The sequence below is a fragment of the Dama dama genome, chromosome 12 (genome assembly GCF_033118175.1).
Source record: "Dama dama isolate Ldn47 chromosome 12, ASM3311817v1, whole genome shotgun sequence".
In the NCBI taxonomy this organism is placed as follows: domain Eukaryota; kingdom Metazoa; phylum Chordata; class Mammalia; order Artiodactyla; family Cervidae; genus Dama; species Dama dama.
Genome location: NC_083692.1, coordinates 90,522,870 through 90,545,392, shown reverse-complemented (window position 1 = coordinate 90,545,392; position 22,523 = coordinate 90,522,870). Strand labels below are relative to the sequence as shown.

At 38.9% G+C, this 22,523-nt stretch overlaps 1 protein-coding gene across 2 annotated transcripts in view; it reads left to right on the top strand.

Annotated features, from left to right (window-relative positions):
- Positions 1-22,523, top strand: part of CMYA5 (cardiomyopathy associated 5) — a 98,881-nt gene that overhangs the window by 57,440 nt on the left and 18,918 nt on the right. Inside the window, exons 3-9 of one of the 2 annotated variants that reach the window (XM_061158094.1) lie at positions 1,708-1,803; positions 3,186-3,419; positions 4,948-4,970; positions 9,645-9,763; positions 14,232-14,381; positions 16,951-17,097; positions 18,430-18,577. In XM_061158094.1, coding sequence (XP_061014077.1) covers positions 1,708-1,803; positions 3,186-3,419; positions 4,948-4,970; positions 9,645-9,763; positions 14,232-14,381; positions 16,951-17,097; positions 18,430-18,577 — 917 coding nt within the window. Of the gene's footprint in view, positions 1-1,707; positions 1,804-3,185; positions 3,420-4,947; positions 4,971-9,644; positions 9,764-14,231; positions 14,382-16,950; positions 17,098-18,429; positions 18,578-22,523 lie in introns of those variants that run through there. The other variant, XR_009695198.1, reaches the window with a different exon arrangement.

Genomic DNA, 22,523 nt, shown 5'->3' with positions numbered 1-22,523 from the left:
GTAGGCCGTGGTTCAATTTCTTTTTGGACTCTCAGGCATTCAGGTGCATCAGCACCAATGAAATATGCCCTGGTCTTTGATGACCCTTGGTTTTGTTAACTAACAGCTACTGGGTACTGTCAGTAGAAAGAAGACTTTTTTTCAGCCTTCTTAATTATGTTCTGTTTATCTCTGTGAGTTTTAGAAATTAAAAAAATAATTCTGTCTGAATACTGTCAATTTAAAACAAATTTCAGAAGCAGAGAGATATGATATCTTCTGCTTTAAAACCATTTTAAAGTTCTTTTTATTTTTTTCCGAACCTTCTCCAAAGAGTATGAACAGAAAGTGGAAAACAAATTGACTAAGCCAGAGACTTGCTTCATTCATTAAATGGACTGTGAAGATTGAATTGGTTGGCACTTTTTAAAAATTAAAAATAAATTTAAGAAGTTGTCACCTGAGAATTCTCTAGCATTTTGTGAGTGGCCATCTGTGATTTTTCAGGAACTAATGCCTGCATTTGTAGATTATCCAGGTCCTGGCTTCTCCCTCCACTCCATCCCCATTGTGGTGGATTATCTTTTATCTGTCATTTTTTTCTTCCATCACTCTCTTCCTTCCCTCTTCCTCTCTCCCTTCCTGTTCCATGTTAAGAACTGTGCTCATCATAGGGAATAAAAACAAAAATAAAGGAACCTGGACTTGTAGCTCCCCCAAATAACACAGCATCGTGGGAATGCAGTGTTCTGAGCGAGAAACCCTCTGGGAGTGAGTGAAATGGTGGAGGGGGACTGGAGAGATGGGGATGGTGTCTTGAGAAGGTGCAGCGTTGGCGAGCCTAAATAGGATAGAGTTCTTCTAGCAAATCAGGGCAGGGAGGACATTCTAGAGACAGGGATTGCCTTCTAGAAAGGCACATAGGTGAGAGAATCCTGGAGCCCTGTGGAGAAGAGGCCGGGGCGTGAGCAGGAAGCAGAGAACCAGATCCTGAAGGGACTTCCCACAGTGTAATCTCTCCATCATTCTGTGGATAGTGAATCAGGCAGATGGAAGCTCTTTTATTCTGTGTTGTTAAGTTTTGCAGGATAGAGTACAGCTAACTTTACAACTAATGATGGAAGCTCTTTTTTCAGTGTTGTTAAGCTTTGTAGGACAGATTACAGCTAACTTCATAACTACTAAGTACTGTTGAGGGTCCTTAGAATCTTACGATCTCTTTAGTAGATAGTTTTCATTGTTTGATATGCTAGATTTCAGGCCTGGTGCCTTCTCAGGGTCATGTGAGGCAAGCACACCCGAAACCATTCATGGAAATGTGAGGAGGTTTCTCAGATACGTTGGACCCGTTCAGAAAAAAGTCTGCTATCCAAGAAGAAAGGCAGTGTATAAAAATTGAGGCCTTACTAAGGGGGAAGAATTCAGTTCATAGTTTACTAAAACAAGTATGCTTTGAGTTCACCAGCTGACCAAGAAGTCCTTCCTCTTGCACAGGAAAATAAACTGTTTATTGCTCTCACTCATAAGCCTCCTAATGGTTTATCAGACATTACCTATCTAGTCAATTTAGATGGAGCAGCAAAGAAAATTTAAAAGTTGATTTGTTTGTGCACATGATATAGCGTATCTCTACCAAACATACTCAGTTTATAAGGAAATTGGAACTCTCTGCTTGAAGTTCTTTTCTCAAATGTCATATACTAAGGATAGCTTCATTATTTTCTTCAGGTTCAATTAGCAGACTTTCTAGAAGATTTGCAAGAAAAATCCTTGAGGATTGAAGCCTTTGTTAGCGAGATAGAATCCTTTTTTAATACCATTGAGGTAAGTTACCTTTTCCTTTTAACTTTATCCCGATGTGCTTACAACATCACAAGTAAACAAACTAAAAGGACCTGAACTGGGGTTTGTGTGTGCATTTCTGGTTTGCCATTGTTGGTTTTGTTCCATTAAAAGTAGTCCTTAAATCTTCCCTCTGTGTTATCAGTGAGATTACTTCCTAAGGATAAATGATGTGCCCTTAAAAACACATACACATACACACATAGGGTACTAACTATGATAGGGCAAACGCTTTACATGCTTTGTCCAGTTTGATCCTTACAGTAACCATAAGAAATGGGAGTCATTATTGCTCCCATTTTAGAGATAAGGAACTGAGATTTAGAGTTAAGTATATTACCCAAGGTCATAGTAAGTTGATAGCCAAGATTGGAACTTACTTGCTCTACCATCCTGCCTTTCACTGGGTTAGCTCTGCAGAGATGCTCTAAAGCATTGCCCAGTATTCCATGCTAAGGACAGATGAGTGTCTAGGTACCAGTATCATGGTACCGCTGTCTTTGATGAGTTCATGCCGACCCTGCTCTCTCTGCAGTGAAGAAAGGGGATAGGAACGCTCCTTTGACATATGAACGCAGCCCAGACATCCTTACTGATCAGTCGGGATTGACAGGCTTCTGTGGGAGGCTGGAGCGCAGTTGCCCCATCACTCCTCATTCTAGCTTACTTGTGAAAGGTCTGCTTAACTCCTGTTGTAAATCAGTTAACCCCTGCTGATTATTTTTAGTGCTGTTGCTGCCCAACCTTCACTGCCACCAAAGTGTTCCTTTTAGACAGTAAATAATAAGATTACCTTATCACTAGCCCCCTAGTCAGGAAAATTCTGTGGATGGAGGAGCCTGGCAGGCTAAGTCCTTGGGGTCGCAAAGAGTCAGACACGACTGAGCGACTGTCACACATGCTCGTCAGGACAGCTAAGCTTGAGTTGTCCAGATGGGCCGTGTAGTTTCTCCGACTCTGGCAGAAGGTACCCTTCCCTGGAGAGCGTCTGTGAATGTGGCACCCTGTCCAGCACCCTCGCTGTCCCCTCCTTCACACTCTGATTTCAGTAGAGTGGGAAAGATGGTGCTGGACCCTCTTGGCTACCTGATCTCCATTCATCGTGACGCCAGGTTTTGTCATGTGGGAATGCAGGTGGGCAAGACTTCCCTACAGATATTTTTGTGTGTGTTTCATTAACTAAAGCCTTCTCGATAGTCTTCTTACAGTGACTTATGTTGCACAGCCAACTATGGCAAAGGAGGTTGATGGGCTGAAAATTCAGAATGCCAAAGATTAATTCTTTAAAAGGCTAGTATTTCTCGTAAAAAATACATATACTTCTTTTTTCACTCAGAATTGTTTTTTTGTTTTTATTTTTTTAGGAAAACTGTAGTAAAAATGAGAAACGGCTAGAAGAACAGAATGAGGAAATGATGAAGAAGGTTTTAGCACAGTACGATGAGAAAGCCCAGAGCTTTGAGGAAGTGAAGAAAAAGAAGATGGAGTTCCTGCATGACCAGATGGTCCATTTTCTGCAGAGCATGGACACTGCCAAGGACACCCTGGAGACCATCGTGAGAGAAGCCGAGGAGCTTGATGAGACCGTTTTCTTGACTGTAAGCACCATTTCAAACAGATCCAGACCCCTTGAACCCAGTCTGGCCCAAGTCTATTTTTAAAAATTCAACTTTTGTTATTTCCTGAGATCATATATATCCCTCTGGGGAGTTTCTATAATTCTCATTTAAAAAGTATTAGGGCATGCCAGATGCCCATGGAAAAGGCCCATCCAATCCTTAAAGCCATAACACCCAAATCCAGCGAAAGGGCACATGGAAGCCAGCCCACAGCATCATCTGTCCGTTCTGTCACAATGGATTGGTCGCCTTCTAAGAGGGAGGGAAGGCAGCCTGGAAACTTTATTTGTGCTATGCTGCCTGTGGGTGCTGGCCTGACCTTGCAGTGCCTGTCCCCACTCCACTCCCTAATCTGAAATGACCTCTCGACCGTTCCCTCTGAGCCTCGCCAAGTGGAGAGTAACATTTTGGTACACTTTGAGCGTGCAAAAGGACGACATACTATGATAACCTCTTTTAGGTATCATGTTAATCTTTTTACAAGGGTCTTCCTGGGGACCAGATTCCTTAATTCAAACGAGGACCCTGGCACAGGGAACCCCTTGAGTGCCCCTCAGATTTCACCCAGAGGCGGCTCTTCGCTCTTCCGATTCCCTAAACCGGCAGTATGATGCTGGTTCCCCTCAGAGCCGGGGTTAACCAGGAGTGATGGCGATGTTTTCCTCGAGGGCAATTCCAGACCCAGTTGTCAACTCCCAGGAAAGCACCTTTCTATGATGAGCTGTCAAAGCTCTTCTGTCCTCCCAGCCCTTTAGTGAAGACGAGATAGAGCAAGGCAAAACTGGGCAGAAAATTTGGGTGGGATGGACGTGGCATTCTCAGAGGAGGGTGAAAATCATTCAGTTTTGCATTATTCTTAATTAAGGCAAAGCTTTAGTATTTTAAAATTAAGTACCTCATGTGAAGTATAACATTAATAAAGTGCTTTGTGTTCCCTAAGAACCTTACCTGGGTTTGATAAGAATATTTTCTTCTCTCTAGAAGAACAAGTTGTGAAAAAGAAAGCATGTTTTTCCTACTTATAGAAGTGATAGATATCCATTTTAGAAAATTTGGAAAATATAGAAAAGCACAGAGAAGGTATCATCTAGAGAGAACTACTGGTTACATTTTGCTCTCTCCCTCTCATACACTGAACACATTTAAGTCACTTTTCTTGCTTCAGAGAATTCAGTTCTGGAAACTAATCCATTTGTTAATAGAGAGAAGCAGAGCAGAGGCAACTGTCGCCACTTTGCCGATGGTGGAGGGTAGACCCAAAGCCCCCTCCATCCGAGACCCCGCTCCCCCACCTTCTGAGCACTGATTCCTTCGTTGCCTGGGATGAAGCCCCCCCAAGGGAAACAGCCTCAAAGGTAGCTGAGGACTGTAGGGGTTTTCAGATGTACGTAATCATGACGCTCTAGGTTGGTTTTTCTTTATGGTTGTTAATTAGTTTCTCTCTCCCTCTCCCCCCGCCCCTCCCCTCTCTCAATCTCTCTCTCTGTCTGTCTCATTCCTCCGTAAGTCCTTTGAGGAAATCAATGAAAGGTATAGAAAATGTGGCACAATGTAGTGGTGGCTGAGAATAGCATGACTGTATGCTTTATTTTTAATATTTTGGTGCTTTATAGAAAATGAGCTGCCAGTTAAAAAAGACATACATTTAGTGAGCTCCTGGATTTGCACTTTTAGCTACAGTGCTTTTAAAAGCTAAATGAAAGCTTTTGAAAGAAAACTGCATGTGCTTTAGTTAAATAACAATTATCATAATGTAGATTTTTAACTGCTTCCTTAAGATGTAGTCTGTATTTCCAACCTAATCTAGACTAGGCTATCTTTGCCATCACTGCATACAGAACATTTTGTAGATGCTTCGACTTATTGGTTATGTATGAGTATTTGAAAGGATCATTCATATCTGCCTTGAGCAATTTGATGACTTATGTAATCTTTAATGGAATGTTCTCTCATTTTCTCTTCAAAAGACAGGCTTGCATTTATCTTCTCTTTCTGTTCAGCTCACCTAAATGAATCTTCTTTTGATTTTTGTTTCGTGTTTGTTGTTGTTTTTAACACTCAATGTAGGAGAAGTTCTTCATTCATTTAAAAGGCAAAACACTCAACAAGAAATCAGGAAGTGTTGTTTATAAAAACACATAACAGCAGACCTTTGTTTATCTTCTGAGCATCTGACAATGAGATGCTCATACTGATCTGACTCATTTTCCTTACTGCCCCATTGTCAGGCTTGAGGTCTTTCCTACAGGCTGAGCCTAATTTTTTTTGAATCAATTTTACCCTTTTAATGTAAATTTCTAAAATTGTGAATATCATCTTCAGTTTGCTTCATTCAGTCTCAAATTGTAAAATAGCATAAAGTAAAAAATCAGGAATTTGTGATATATTAAAATATAGAGAAATGGTTTTCAGTTGGAAACCTGATTTTTTAGATGAGAACCACATAGATGAATCCTGTTTACCTGTTAAGGAAATCTATTTAACAGAATATTGCCAATATATAAACATTTCTTCCATAATTTAATCATAATTAGTATGAATAAAGATATGGGCAAAGAAATAGACAATGAAAAAATGGATAACAAATGTATAATGAAACTAAAACTTCCCCCTTAAAATTTATGTTTCATATTTACATTAAACTATATTTACAGCTTCTGGGGTAAAAAAAGAATATTGCCAAAATGCTTTAAGAAAACAAGTTGTATATTAATATTGGCAATAATCAATAAGGGTTTTTATTACAGTGGCTCTGTTATAAATAGAATTATTCAGGGAGCTTTAAAAAATGCTGATGACTGAGTCTTACCTCCTGAGATTCTGGCTTAACTGCTGTGTGGTGTGGCCAGGGCATTTTTAAGGCTTGCTAGGTGATTTCAGTGCACAGGCAGCATTGAGGACCTCTGGTTTCTCACAGCCTGTCCTCTGGCCCGGTGGTGCCACAGACCGGCTGAGCCTGAATTACCTGTATGGTTTCTTAAACCAAAGCTCCTGCAGATCCACTGCAGGTATATCTAGGTGGGACCAGCTCCCACACAAGAGCTAGAGGCACACTGCGCGGGTCTGAAAACGGATACCCAGGCCTTGCTCCCAGCTTTCTTTTCTTTTCTTTTTTTAATTACACACTTCTTCTAAGTATTATTGACATTTATTTTTACCCCCCAAAGTATATGGCTTTAGAATGCCACTCTGTATGCACTGGACAACATACAGGTGTTTTTGCTTATTTATTATATTTCATCTGCTTGTGGAAGATACTAATCAGCAAGAAAATTTAGTGAGTGAAAATTTGCAAATGTGTTTGCCTTTAAAAATGCTATAGTTTCACATTTTTTACTTTTCTAAACATTAGAATATTAACTTACTAATATAAGTTGACATGCATTTAATTCTAAATACCATTTCTTTGGTTTTGTGCTTGAACTTGTTCATCTGTGTGTCTTTTTAATTAATTTTGATCTCATTGTCCAACTGGCAATGAATTAATCTTTGCTAAAGCTGCATGTTGCCAAAAAGAAAGTATACTTGGGATACTTTTTCTGTAAAGAAAAAAGATAACAAAATTGGGGATTTGATGAAGAAATATGAGCAATTAAAGAAAATCTTGTTAAATGTGCACACATGTGATGAAGATTGATTTTTTCCACAGAAATGAAACCTTTCAGTTTCTCATGACAACTTCTACCTTAAAATCTCAATGCTATTGGTGTCCCTGTCTGTGAGAAATGCTAATTTTCTAGTTTCTTCCCCTTGCTTTTTCTCCCTCTCATCGTATTATATATCTAAAGGCAATGCTTGCATATTAAATAATTTTTCACAACACCAAAAATGCTTAAATTAAAGAATGCCGTCAAGCATATTTAGACTCAAAATTTGCATATTCTGGAAAACACATTTGCTTAGAAAATGCTGTTCTGTTAAGAGGACGCATGTTTTTTCTCTGTTTTGCCCTTTTGTGTTATAATAATGGAAGGGAGTCTCAACCATTTGTAGGACTTGCTCATAAAAAGACATTGGCTTGCCCTTACACACACTGATAAATTTTAACAGATCAGTGCATGAGGGAAAATTCAAACATTTTACGTGTTTTATCAATAGCTATAGCTTCTGTGCTACGAAGTGTCCTCCATTTAGTCAGTGACATGTATTGAGAGGGCTTAGTATATGCACTCGTAACCCCTCTTGGTTCATTTTGAGTCTATCATTTCTGCCCTCTGCATCCCTAAGGCCTTAATTAAGGTCCACGTTGCCTTCCCTCATCTAGAGCATCCCGGGGCCTCCAAGCTGGCTTCACCACCGCTCCGGGTGCTGGAGAGCTTCCCTCAGACTCATGCCAGGGTGTTCTTCCAAAATTCCCTCGTGTAAAAACTTCCATGACTCTCCCTGCCTCAAAGGACAAAATAGAAACTCTTGGTGGACGTGAAAGACTTCCCAGTCAAGTCACAAATCACCTTTCTAGTTCATCTCTAATTGTCTCCATTTCCCAGTTCTCAAGGTCCATGGTCCCCTGTGGCCCTTGAGTGTGTCTTACTTTTTTATAGCCCCAGGCCTTCATTTATCGGAGAAGGCAATGGCACCCACTCCAGTACTCTTGCCTGAAAAATCCCACGGACGGAGGAGCCTGGTGGGCTGCAGTCCATGGGTCGCGACGAGTCAGATACAACTGAGTGACTTCACTTTCACTTTTCACTTTCATGCATTGGAGAAGGAAATGGCAACCCACTCCAGTGTTCTTGCCTGGAGAATCCTAGGGATGGGGGAGCCTGGTGGGCTGCCGTCTATGGGGTCGCACAGAGTCGGACACAACTGAAGCGACTTAGCAGCAGCAGCAGCAGCTTTCATTTATGCTGTTCTCTCAGCAACACTCATACTCTTTTTGTTGCCTAGGAAACTCCTAAAGATCCTTTAAGACTCACCAAAAGTTACCTCCTCTTTGAAGCCCCTGATGGAGCATCTCCCTCAAATCAGAAGATAGTGAATTTTATTATTCCTAATACTTGTAAGCATAGTGAGCACTCTAAATATTTCAGTTGTATTTTATCATCTTTTCCTCTCCTACTGATAACTTTTCCAGACCTAAGATCCTGATATTTATAGACAGCCTACTATGTGCCAAGAAACATAATTCTGTAGTGAAACCAGCAACTTCCTTTTTTGGCATGTAGATTATATTCAGGTGAAGTAGACAGGCAAAAACAAATAGGTTGTAATGAGTTTGAGGAAGCAACACAACAGAGTTAAGTAATGGAGGCAGCAGCAGGACTGGCCTCTCTGAGGGGCTGGCATTCTGACAGAGATCTAAATTAAGTGAGGCAGGAGCCACACAGGTGTCTAGGAGAAGAAAGTTCCAGTAGCAAGTGAAAAGGCTTAGAGGTGGGTGTGTGCTGCCCAAACCCCAAAGTCCTTGGCGTTCCTAGTGGTTGATTTGATTTCTGGAAGGTATTTTCTGTCCTCTTGAGTAAGGTACACAGAGGAGAGATCCTCACCAAATTTTAGGCCCTCATGCTAAAGATAAATGCTTTTGCAGTCCTTCCTTCCCCCGTTTCCCTCTTCAGAATCAACCCTTTTTTTAAGTCCATATTTCACCTGGATGCCAGTGCTGAGAGCTGGTATTTGTTGGCATCCCTCTTAATAGCGTGTTGAATATAAAGAAAGTTAACAATTTATATACTGTGGCTTATTTAGTCTTTCGAGAATAGATAGACTTTATACTCCTTTGTTGTTGTACCCACAGCAGTGCCTGGCACTTAGTAGATGCGCATATTTTCTTGAAAGACTAAATGGCTAGATGTATAGTATTGAGAGTTGAAAACAGCAAAGACATCACAAAGTATGTGACTTTCCAGACGGGCTCTGAACCTTTTTTATCTTTAGGGAATAAAAACAATCATTCAAGTGTAATCATTTTTAGGACTAACTTTATAGAGGCAAAATTAAGACTGTATAATTCAATGGAATCTGTTCAATTTAAGGATATAGGAATGGAGTTTCTAATATTACCAGTTGCACTAAAGAATCCTATGAATAGATTTTAGACACATCTTTACAGATTTTGAAACATTTTAAATCCTTTTTGGCTACAATGCCTCACAAAAACCACCACCACCAATACCAACAACAATTTCGTTTTGAGTAATTGTTCTTAGCTTTCATTATGTATATGTTAATAATTTCTGCACTTATACAGAATTATTTTCCCAACAGGCTGCTTTCTGCAATGGAGAACACTGCTTCTTTAGAGAAAATGCCTGCTGCGTTTTCACTGTTTGAACATTATGATGATAGCTCGGCAAGAAGTGACCAGATGTTAAAACAAGTGGCTGGTAGGAACTTTAATATATTAATTACCTCAGTGAAATTTGGCAGTTATTTCTTGTTTGTTTTGTGAAGTTTTTGAAGCTAAGGAATTATAGCTGGAAAAGGAAAAATCTTTCTTGTAAGAATTTAAAGCTAGATTCTGAAATAAAGTGTGAGACTAGCATACCATTTCAGTTATAAACGGCATTTCCATTTGAAGCTTTGTGACTGTGCTGGAATACTGAGGAGGTGGAAGGACATAGCAGTGGAATCGAAGGGTCTTCTCTCTTTTTTTCTCTTAAAAGATTTCTCTCTCTTTGAGATTATTTGCTTCACGCCAGCAGCCAGGTATAGAAGGAAAGAGAAATCAAGTATTTTCATATATGTTGTACAGGTATTTCTTTTGGAGTGGCTTTCCCCTCTTCAGTTGAGTTCTTTTTCCTTTTTTCAAACTAAACAGATTAACGTAGAGAACTAACAGCTCAGCATCATGCTCTGTAGCCAGGAGCCTCCTCCAACTCAGCTATCAAAAGCATCCTGCCGACTCTTCAAAATATTTTTTAATGTGCTATTTTAACAAACAAGACAATGAAATTTATTTAGATTTTTTTTTCAAAGCTGCTGTGTTTCAGTGAAGTAACCAAGTTTCACTTACTGTAAAATGTACTTAGACGCCCTCTTTAAAAGATGCTATAATCTTGCAAAGCAAACCATAAAGACAATTTCTGTTTTCAAATTGAGAATTAACTTTTATTCCTATAGGGAGAGTTTTAATTTAGTAACTAGTAAAAGCCTACTGTGTCTTTAAAAAAACTGAAAAACAAAAAAGCTCCCCAGCCCCCAACACTATATAAAATGAAAAATTCAGTTATTTGTCCTAATGGATTTTCTTTAGTATATCTCAGAACAAAGGGGTATTTTCTTATGTCTTTAAGAAGCATTTCAATGGAGCCAAGACTGCAAACCAAGAAATTCTGGTCAACAGAGTAGCTCTTTTTTTTTTTTAAGGGATTCTTTATATGCTATTGTTCATTTAGAAGGACATTCTTTTGAATATCTGATGGGCAGTGAGGGGGCATTTTGTACATTTCAGAGGTCACAAAGTGTTAATGCTGCATTCACAAACAGTACATGCGGCAATCCCAGTAGTTCCAAGCTTTAAAGGGAGACTGGTCTCTGAGATATGAATGCCACACACTGGGCCTCTGCTTCACAGAGTCAGGGAAGGCGATGACTTTTATAATGAGAAACAGAGCAGCCCCTGACATTTCTTCCCTGCTTACCGATGCCTGGCAGGGCTGAGACTGTTTCTAATTAGACTGTCCTCTTATCTCACCACTCTAAGAGACAGGGTTTATTGTTATTCCCATCTGACAGATGAGGAAATAGAGGGAACAGAGAATTGTTTCTCATATTGCTCTAGACACACAGCTATTGGGGATGTGTGTGGCGGGGGTGTTTGGCTTCAGAGTCTTTGCACTTGAACCACTGGTCTGCACCAGAGAGGCTGAGTGTATTGCTGTGAAAGAGGGGATAACCATAGATTTGTGATACCCAAAGCTTCTTGACTCTGCTCCTAAGAACTTAAAAAAAAATATTCTGGTAAAATATGTGTAAAATAAAATTGACCATTTGAACCACGTTGAAGCCACAGTTGTACAACCATTACCACTAATCCAGCTCCAGAATTCTTTTCATTTTGCAAAACTGGAACTGTGTAACTGTTAAATAACAGTTCTGCAGTCCTCCCACCCACACCACCAGCCTCTGGCAACCACCATTCTACTTCCTGTCTCTATGGATTTAACTACTCTAAGTGTCTCATGTAAATGGAATTCTGCAATACTTGTCTTTTTTGTGACTGGCTTATTTCACTGAGCATAATGTCCTCTAAGTTCATCCGTATTGTACCATGTGTCAAAATGTCCTACCTTATTAAAGCTGAATAAATCCCATTGTATGTCCATACTGCCTTTTGCTCATCCATTTATTGTTGATATACTTCTGAGTTCCTTTCCCCTTTTGGCTACTGCAGATAATGCTGTTCTCCTGGGGACTTTCTTGAAAGCTCAGTTGAGTGGGAATCTGTACTGAAGTGCAGGCTGATCTGATGCTGAGCTCATTGAGCATGACAGCTCGTCATGGGCATAGTCTGTCAGGCAGAGGGAATCCATGGGAGTGATGCCTTTGCCCAGTTCCTTAACCTATGTCTAAGAAGCCTTAAAATCATTTCGCATTTTTTGGCATCACTCCTACTCAAGTTTATTACTCTAGAAGTGTAAATAGTGTTAATAATGTGTAAAGCCTGAGCCTCTGATGTTCTTGTGCCACATAGGAATTGTAAATCTAGCCACTGTTAGTACATTACATACATGGACTATTCATACTCCCTTTTGAATTTTAGAATAGTTTAAATAATAAAAGTGGTTCTTGTTTTGAAATAAGATGTTTTAGTTTCAATGTTTTTAAAGGAGTAGATTAGGTACAAAATTATTTCTAGCCTAACTGCATTGCTTAATTCCCTACAACTGCCTATTCCTTAAAATTTGTTGATTTGGGAGGGGGGCTCAGTTATCAATTTAAAGTTTGCTAAAGTACCTGATACGAGATTTCTGAAAAGATGTTACCATTTTAAAAAGCACGTAAAGCTCAAAGTATAATTCATAGAGGAAAAGGGAGCATTTTCATTGTTTGTTCTTCAAAACGTTCTCCAGCACTACTTCAAAGATGATAGACAGTAGTCAGTCTGCTTGGCTCTTCCATAAACCAGGGCAACATGAAAATTTACTGAACTACATTTACCTGGCGGACCCCTTTAGAATGTGACCCTGATTTTCTGCTGGGAAGACGAACAGAAAAGTCACAGATAGTGTAAGAGCCTCTGATGCACTGTCAGCCCTTGTGGAGGTGCTCTGCCGGACGGGCTTCCCGCCTGCTCACGCAGCCTCCCCGCATGCCTCACGCCTGTGGTCCCTCTTTTTTTACCAGATGAAGGGGCTCTACTTCAGCCCCATCGTCAGGGGCTTCCTGCCTTCTCCCCTCCATTTTCTGTGCTCCTGCAAAGGCCATGTTGCTTTCTGAATGTTAACCCTGGTTATGTGTCAAGTACTTTGCTGAGCACTTGGTAGGTATTATCTTGCTTTTTACAACAATCCTGGGAGGAAGTAGTATTATTGTTGTTTTCCTGTTTTAAAGATGGAGGAACTGAAGCTGAAGTAACACAGCTTACAAGTAGGGGATCTGGCGTTTAACCTTAGGCCAGTCTCTCCCCTCCAAAGCTCAAGAACTTGCCCATTCTCTTGTCTTCCTTCTCATTTTTCATAACTGTGTATTTCGTCAGCTCCTTATCTCTGTATTGAATCTTTTCAATGTGTCTCTTTTTGTTCCAATTCTCTAAATTTAGAACCATTTATTTCTTCTAATTTCCACTTTCCTGTTGAACTAACCTTTGTTTTCTTTCCCTTCATTGTTGACTTTTAATAAAGTAATCACATAAAATTTAGCCTATATTATTTAGCAAGCTCATCTCTCAGGAAATTGTTGACTGGAAAATAATAACCACAAAAATAAAATTTAAAACAGTTCATCTGTTCAACTATGGGAATAACCTTTTCCTCTATTTGGTAAACTATATTCAATGCTTTTATATCTCAAAAATTTTGGAGAAGAATTTCATAGGAGCTTCATTTATGGCATTGTATGTACATGAATGTTCAATATGCATAACTATAAACTTTTTAAATCTCTAGTAAAACACTTGAGAATATTGTTGCCTTTAAAACGCAGAACAATTTATACTATCTAGGATTTATACTAGATATCTAAATCTTATATTTGAATCAGTTAATAGGGTGCTTTTCCCTCATGTAATTTTTACATTTTTTAAGAATTAAAAAAAATTGTGGGTATAGTCATGTTGGATATGGGAAAATGGGGTAGTAGTTTCAGAAAGTGTATTTTGATATTTTATTCATGCAAGTCTTTTGCAGCCTTGATAATAAAGCAACTATAGCTAAAAAGGGTTTCCTCGATCTCTATTTGAATATAGATTCTATATTGACATAGAAGGATATGATGTTGGTTACTAGCAATGCAAACTCAAGGTTTTGTTTTGAAGGAAAACCAAATCATTTGGTGCATCCTCTAACTTGTATAAGTTTATTACTCAAAGTACAGGACTGCAGAAGAATATTATCAAATGATCCCATTGGGAGGTCCATTTTTTTTTTTATTTCTATGTGTATCATAGTGTATATGTATGCATGCAGAGAAGACATTTTGGAGAGAGTTACACACAACTATAATAACAGTGGTTGCTTCCAAGGGATATCCTTGAGTTTGGGGGGCTGTTGAGAACAAGATAGCCCTCCCATTTTTCCTCCATGTACTTCTGTATTGCTTGTGTTATTATCAATAAGCACAGGTGACTTTTGCAAAAAGAAAAAGAAATCAATAAAACAGCATTAGTTGTAATAAATCTTGCTTATATTCCAGTTCCACAACCTCCTAGATTAGAACCTCAGGAACCAAATTCTGCCACTAGCACAACAATTGCTGTTTACTGGAGCATGAACAAAGAAGACGTCATTGACTCATTCCAGGTTTACTGCATGGAGGAGCCACAAGATGACCGAGAAGTAACTGGTAGGATTACTAACACGTATTCAGATGCATATGTACATTTCTACATCTTAATGTGTACTATTTAAACATATACCTATTATGACTCTTTCTGCAAAGCATTTGTAGCCACTTATAAAAGCAACAATGAACCAACAATTATATAATGAAATGACATATAAGCAAAAGTTGGAAATCAGGACCAAAGAAAACAAGAATGAATAAATATCATCTTGATGATGAATACTTTAACATGAATAAAGTTCATGAATGAATACTTTTCAACATGAATATTTTAACTGAAATTCAAATTCGGCTTTGAGTTCTCAGGTTAACAAGAGCAATTGAGTGATTCTCATTTTCAGGCATGAGGTAACATACCAAAGTGTTGAAAACAAAGTTTCGATCAGAACTGAAGTCTAAAACACAAGCATAAAGTGTCGCACTTTGCAGAGGAGAAATGAGCTGTATGTAGGACACGGGCCTCCACAGTAATTTTAGTGCAGTTGCAGCATTGGATATCATGGTTGGCATTTTCTCAGATCCCCCTTTGATAAAAGTTGCAAACAAACTATAAAGGTAAATTCAGAGTTCACACTTCTCAAGGCATGAAAAGACTGTATGGTATAGTCTTCTGGTGTCCCAAATTAACGTGAAGATAGAGGTAAAAGTGCTTGGGAGGGTGAATGGATCGCATGTCTTACAGCTGAGCCTTTTGTAAACATCTCTCTGTTCAGTAAGACCTCTAATAAGTCCTAGAAGCCAAGCAGTTTGATGGATCAGAGTTGGGAGTGCTGGCATTCTGTGTTGCTTGTTTAAGGTAGACCCATATTTTTGGAAATCAGATGAGCATGTGACAAGATTGACATGGCATAGGAACCAATTTGTAATAAGGAATGAATTATAACTTATTTCACTGTTAATCAATATTTAAGACTTTTGGGATGTCATGTGATACTTAAATTAGAAAAAGTAAGAAAGCAACCATAGGTATATTGTAAAGTTGGCTAAATTTGTCTGTAAGAACTCATATCTTATTGGGAACCTATTACCATATACCTGTCACAGCACAAGAAAAGTGCTCTTAAAAAAAAAAAAAAAAGAAAGAAAAGTGCTCTTATTCCCATTTGCAATTAAGAAAACAGATGTGAGATTAAATAATTTGCCCAAGACCACAAAAATTACTTGGGACCAGGACAGGTTTTAAATAAAGATCTTTCAGACTTCAAAGCTTCAAAGTATGTTTCTATTTGCTTGACTCTGTGGTTGTTTTGCTATACCACACTTCACCTCCCTGTATATCCAGTTATATCAGAGAACTTCATGGCTCTCCAAGACTCCTCTGAAAAGCTCTTTACTTCCTGGAGGACTTTATAAAGTGCTCTACCTCCCCAGCTTCCCCTATCATGCCCCAAACACATACCTGTCCCGTGTCTCATTTCTCTGATGCCTTGAACTCTGCTGATGCCACTTCAATAATCTGATGGTCTAGACTGTGATGCTATGCTGCGTGTAATAGGTCCCCAGTGACATATATTATGTGCTTTGTTAAAAGGCATACCAGGCTAAACGACTTAGTCTAAAAGGATAATTCTATTGAGAACCACAGGTTCTAGGCTATGGGGGAAATGTTTTTCAGTGTATATATGTCTTTATGACATTATTCAAGCCAAAATTTCGTCCAGGGAAGTATATCTCACTGGTAAAGAGAGATGCAATTGAAGAAGCCTGCTGAATTGAAGATTTCCTAAATTTTCTTTAAAAGGGAATAATCTGGGTTTATTAACTGGAGGGATTTTGAAGATATGACATCCTAGAGTAATAAGAGAGGATACTTGGAATCACCAGAGGCTAATTTAGAAAAGAAAATCATTCTTTTAAAAGGAAAGAAATTTCAGTAAGAATAATCAGATTGGCCCAAGGGGCAGGTGTTCAGAATGTTATTGAGTAATATTTACTACTAAAATACTGAAAGTAAAATAAGTAATTTTAGGAAATATCTTGATTGAACAAAGTTATTTCTTAGAATAGTTTATGCTCTGTCAACAGTGTTTAAGTATTTCTATCAATTATGGAAACCTCTAGTTGAAAGAATTCTGGAATTCATGATAAGGAATCAAGATATGAAACTTTGAAAATCATACTGAATGGTTTACTAATCTATAAAGATGCTTTTTAATATTGTACATTTAGGAAACATGGGATTGTCCTTATTTTATTACGTACTCTTTTAAAATATTGCCATTGCTTCTTAAGACTTTTCTTGAGAGTGGATTACTGAGATTAACATAAATTCCATGCAATTTTAGTATTTGCTATTAAAACAAGTTACTTTAATTGTGGTATATGAAACTCAGAATCTTACTAATGTGCTATTATGTTCTGGTAAGTGTTCACAAGTAATACTATGTCATTCTCCTTTGGAATGTTATTGCTTGAATGTTCTTAAATGCTATCTACCACATAGTGATATCTGTAAGTTTATCAGTTTGTATTTCCCACTGAAAAATGTGTAGTTGAATTTTTCCAATAGCTATAGCTTTCAGTTAACTTAGGAAGATACCTTAGAGTTTATGATTGTGTTTTATGCTAGATTTGGTAGAAGAATACAGAGTGACCGTGAAAGAAAGCTACTGTGTTTTTGAAGATTTAGAACCTGACCGATGCTATCAAGTGTGGGTAATGGCTGTGAATTTTACAGGATGTAGCCTGCCCAGCGAAAGGGCAATCTTTAGAACAGGTAAGGAGATGGTAGGGGCTTCCCAGGTGGCTCAGTGGTAAAGAATCTGCCTGCCAATGCAGGAGACACGGGTTCGAACCTTGGGTTGGGAAGATCCCCTGGAGAAGGAAGTGGCAATCCCCTCCCGTATTCTTGCCTGGAGAATTCCATGGACGGAGGAGCCTGGCAGACTATAGTCCAAGGGGGTCACAAAGAGGCGGACGTGACTCATCAACTAAACAACAGTAAACAACGACAACAAAAAGGAGATGTTAAGGGGGTGTTAAGAGGCAATACTCAGTTCTTTACAGACTATTAAGATCAACCAAGAAGCATTTGTTACGCACCTGTTGCATGCTGGGTGTTGTACAGTGCTGCGTTTACAACAGTGAATGAGACGGGGCTCCTCTTCTCAGGAAGCTCATACCTAAGTGGGGGAGATACAACACAAAAAATCATAGAAAATGTGTGGTAAGGGCCGTGATCCAGAACACTCTAGAACGATATCCAAGACGGGCTGGGGCAGGGACAGGATCAGGAATGGCTTCCTAGAACTTATGCCTGAATGGAATCACTAAAGGACCAGTAGGAAGTAATATGTTAAAGGAGTGTATTCCATCTGAAGAAGACATATGAGCACAGGTGTCAAGGTAAGAAAGAGTAGGGAGTGTGCAGGATACAACAGGAATTTTGGTATTATTTCTTTGACTTAAAAACAAGGAGAAGAGGACATGAGTTAAGAAAGGCTAGTACACAGAGTTCACACTTGCTAAGGTAAGAAGCTCAGGCTTTCTCATATGGGTGCTAGGAGCCCCCAAAAGATTTTTCAGCAATGGTGATCAGCTGGAAATGCATTCCCATGATGGGATCTTTTCACAGGGGCTTAAGCAGCTGTGTCATAAGCCAAGTTTGCATTGTATTTAAGATAATTGTAACTGCCTTAGAGGGAGAAATGACTTACTCCCTCTGTTTTATCCTTTCTTTTTGCCTTTTAAAACAACTTATTGAGTACCTACTGATGGCAAGATCACGGCAGCTAACTTTTGTGTAAAGAAAGGGACAAAAATCTTCATATTCATTTGCTTGTATATGTATGAAGAAACCCTGGTAGGATTTATAGAAGAATTTATAGAAAGCTACTATCTGAAGCTGTCTGGGGATGGGTGAAAACTGGGCAGTTTGAAAGGCAAAGATGGGAGGGAGACCTTTCACTATGTATATTTTTATACCTTTTGGGTTTTCAACTCAGGACATATTTAAAAAAAAAAAGTTAAAATCATCCCCAAGCCCAGCGACCAGGGAAGCAGAACTGCCATAGACAGCTCCACAACTGCCCTGGCTCTCTCCCCGCAGCCCCCTCCACCCCTGTGATCCGGGCTGAGGACTGTACTGTGTGTTGGAACTCAGCCACCATCCGATGGTGGACCGCCAGCCCGGAGGCCACCGAGACCTACACGTTGGAGTACTGCAGACAGCACGCTCCCGAGGGCGAGGGCCTCAGGTAAGGACCCCTCTCCGTGGGAAGAGCCTGGTGTGCCGGAAACCCAGCGCAGGGCTCTCGACCAGCCTCTAAGTTTATGGTCACAGAGGGAGAAACGCTTCCTAAAACCCTGCTGAGCTAATGAAGCTGTTGACTTGATTTGCAACTCTGTCACTATTCATCAATGAACTCTAAGTTTGTAATAAAGCACACGCTACAATGCAGAATGGTGACTCCCTTATAAGAGAAATGTATGTGAATTTTAATAAAATAGAACATTCTTTGAGGTATATTTAACTTGAATCATTAGACAGGATATATGCATATGTGCTGTGTTTTTTTAGTAGTCATACAGAATAGGTACCACCTAACTCAGGAAACTAACAGTGAGCTTGTATATAATGTAAATTTGAATGTCTCCATAATATATTGGTAATAAAAAGGAGCTAATTACATTTACATTATCACAGACATACTTGCCTCTTCAAGAGCATGAAAAATCTAGTGCTTTTTTTCCAGGAAAAAAGAAATGTAAAGTTCTCTCAATAAAAATTATGAAGCTAAAATTTATTAATAAAAGTCTGTATATCCAGTGGGTCTTTGGTAAATGTTAATTTATTTACTGAGGTGGTGTTTTCTTTTTTTTTTTTTTTAATTTTTCTTTTTTCTTTTTTTTTTGAGGTGGTGTTTTCTTAACCTCCAATCTGTGGCAATAGGGAATGATGTTCCATGATGAATATTTAGATGATTATTATTGGTATCCATATTTTGCTAGAGACATTTAAAAATCAGTAATTTTCTGAGGTAAATTATTTTGGCAGGATATGGAACTTGGAAATAATGGTATGAAATCAGACAGCTTTTTAATAAAGTGTGATATTTAAGCTCTTGATTATCTTCCTGATCAAGCCACAGCTGTTTATTTAGTTATGATGTGAGGTTTCATTCAACTGAGCAATAATTATCATTTCTTTCAAATATGTGAAGATAAGCTTCACAAAATAATGATCAAAGGATGAAGTAACGTTGAGTGGAGTGTATAAGGGTGAGATGTAGGCATTTCAGCCGAAGTGAGAACACAGTAAACATACAAGAAACAAACGTCTCTGTTAATGTGCCAATTGCTGGAAGGCAGGACTCAATGATTAGCAAATAGCTGAGTGGTTAACTCAGAGAGAGAAACCCACACACACAGAGACAGAGACAGAGAGACTTAGGAAGAGAAAGAAAGAATAGAGGAAGGAAGGCAGAGTGAGACAAAGACAGAAACACACAGAGAGATTATTACTGGCTTCTATTAAACATTTACTATATACCAAGTCACTGTCCTAAATGCCTTATGTATGTTGCTTTATTTAATCCTTACATACACTCCGAGAGCTAACAGATGCTTTGAGAGCCTAGCAGCTAGTGAGTGGCAATCAGGACTCAAATCTTGTTTTGTTAGATTTCAGAGTCCAAGCTGCTAACCACTGTTGAATGTCACTCATGAGAGTCCTGGACATTCTCTGCATAAAAACTTTTGATGCTGTGAGAGCATTTGATCAGAAGTGCCTGAGTCCCCGGGCAATCTCTCCCATCATTCTCCATCATCAGTGAGGAAACCCAGTTCTTTCCAAGGCAAGACCAGACCATGAACGAGTGCTTTGGAGTGACTCATCCCTGTTATAGCATTGGGACTCAGCTGGCATTTGCATAAATAATACCAGCACAGTTGGATTCTTAAATCGGCAGAAGTCTGGAAACCCTGAGACCTGGTAGCCGTTTCACCGAGGGAACTGTGATGCCATCTCTTAAGTGTGGCTACAGGGAGAAGGGAAAGGGGAGAAGGAAGGAGAATGGCATCACCAAGGGCCTTCGACTTGTCAGGCTATGTGCTAAGTCTCATCTAACTCTCTTGACAATTCTAGGAGGGAGATCATGACTTCCATTAAATGAGACTCAGGGAGGTTAAATAATTTGGCCAAGGTATTAAATGATGGAGTGAGAGTTCAGAGTCAGGATGCAAATCAGCTTCATCTTATTCTTTCTACTACTTCTGAAACTTGTGTCATTATACAGACTGAGTTAACATACCTTAACAGCCCAACAACTTGGAGTTATTGTATACCCTTGGTTTCTTTTGTCATATGAAAAACATAGATGTAAAGAGAGAACCCCTTTAGTTAATGGTTTTCCTTTCTCTGGTCATTCTGAGGCTCTCAAAAAAAGTTGATTTGATATCAATGATGAAGAATGCATTCCAAACAAATCCTTCATCAAAGCTAGAGAAATCAATGACAGTTTCATTTCTAGGGAAAAAATAGCCTTCCATCAATTTCATTAAGACAAAAGTTGAGCTTATTAAAACATGACTTGTCATTCATTTATGCCTTTGACACTTTGCTAGTGGGTTCTCTTAGTTTTTCTTGCCAAAGGAGAACATCTGAGAGACTGGATAAGCACAAGTTTATAGAAGTTATGAACCAATACAAGAATCCTTTGTTATTGAATGGACCTAGTCCAACAGGTTTAGAAGTGAAGGGAAATTCCACATTCTGAGCCTTGTTGATAGTTTGGGGCTATGTTGGAGATGGAGCTCTTTTCCAGTTAGGTGTTAAAAGACTCCTCAGTGCCAGGAGGTGGAATGGTATGTTCAATCCACAGCTCAAAGATGACTCTCCAGGCTCTTTGGATACCTGATGCATCTCACAATAGGTTGTTTTTAAGGCAAGCACAATTTTGTTGGCCACAAATCACTACCCTGTTCGTTTGATAAGTCTACCGCTGACACACCACATCAGAGTGATCCCTCACAAATACAAGAAGCCTCAGCGCTTTATATCTCTGGTTGGCATCAACAAACTATGAAATAATTCATCCTTAATTTCAGAGGCCCAGGGCTGCAAAACTCATTTGTATCTCTTTTGGTTCTCCAATTTAAGAGTTCAAGAGGGAAAGAAAATTCGACTCTTTTGGAGTGGTCATGTGTCTTGTGTCTTTGACCATCTGGTTGTTAAAACCAACTTTAAAACATTCCTTACAATGTTTGATGGTTCAAACTCTATTAAACATTAGCTATTTAGCAGTCATCTATATTGCCAATCTCTAGGATGTCAGCTGTAGACAGCTAGTCAGACAGTAGAACTGATAAACAAAGAATCTCAACATTTTATCACCCCTAGCTAACAAAGCAAACTGTCCCTAGTTTTCCATTTTATTAGAACCACATTCTTCACTTTGGTTTTCTGCATAGCAGTGCATAATTAAAGTTATTTTGTGTCTTGGAAAGAACAGCAAGCCAAGGATTGTCTGATCCCACTCACTTGTTGGCTCCATAAAGGGATTATTATGTAAAGTTGCAGCCTCAGTGCTTGGGACAGTATCTGGCATATTGTAGCTACTCAATACGCATGTGTTACCTGAATGGGTATATATCATTAGCACTGAATACATAATAATAACAACAACAATAAAAGTTAGGTCAGTTTTGAGGATATTATTCAAAATCGGAAAAAAAAAAAGTGAATTGTGCCAACAGAGTAAAGAAGAATGGTGAATGAGTTAATTTCAGTGAATGGATACTTAATTAGGAGATAGGACTAGTCTAACTTGGAAGATTGGAAACCTTTTCATGGATCACTTATAGGGAAGGACACTTATGATCTTATTTATCCATTGGTTACATAACCCTTGCATACATTCTAGGTTCTATGCAAAACCCCTATGCTAAATCAGATGTAGAAACAAAACACATACAAAAAAACCCATAAAAAACTGGGTAAGAACAGGAAACTTTCTGTGCAGCTCTTCATTACAGGTCTATTTAATGAGTGAATGAGAAGATGAATGATGGCATTAGCCCATCTCCTTTTGTCCTTGCCAACTCCAAGTCATCTCACTGACTGGAATCTCTAGCAAAGAAAAGATGGAGAACTAAACAGAACTAAAAACTAAATGAATTTAGATCTTTCTCACCCTCACACCT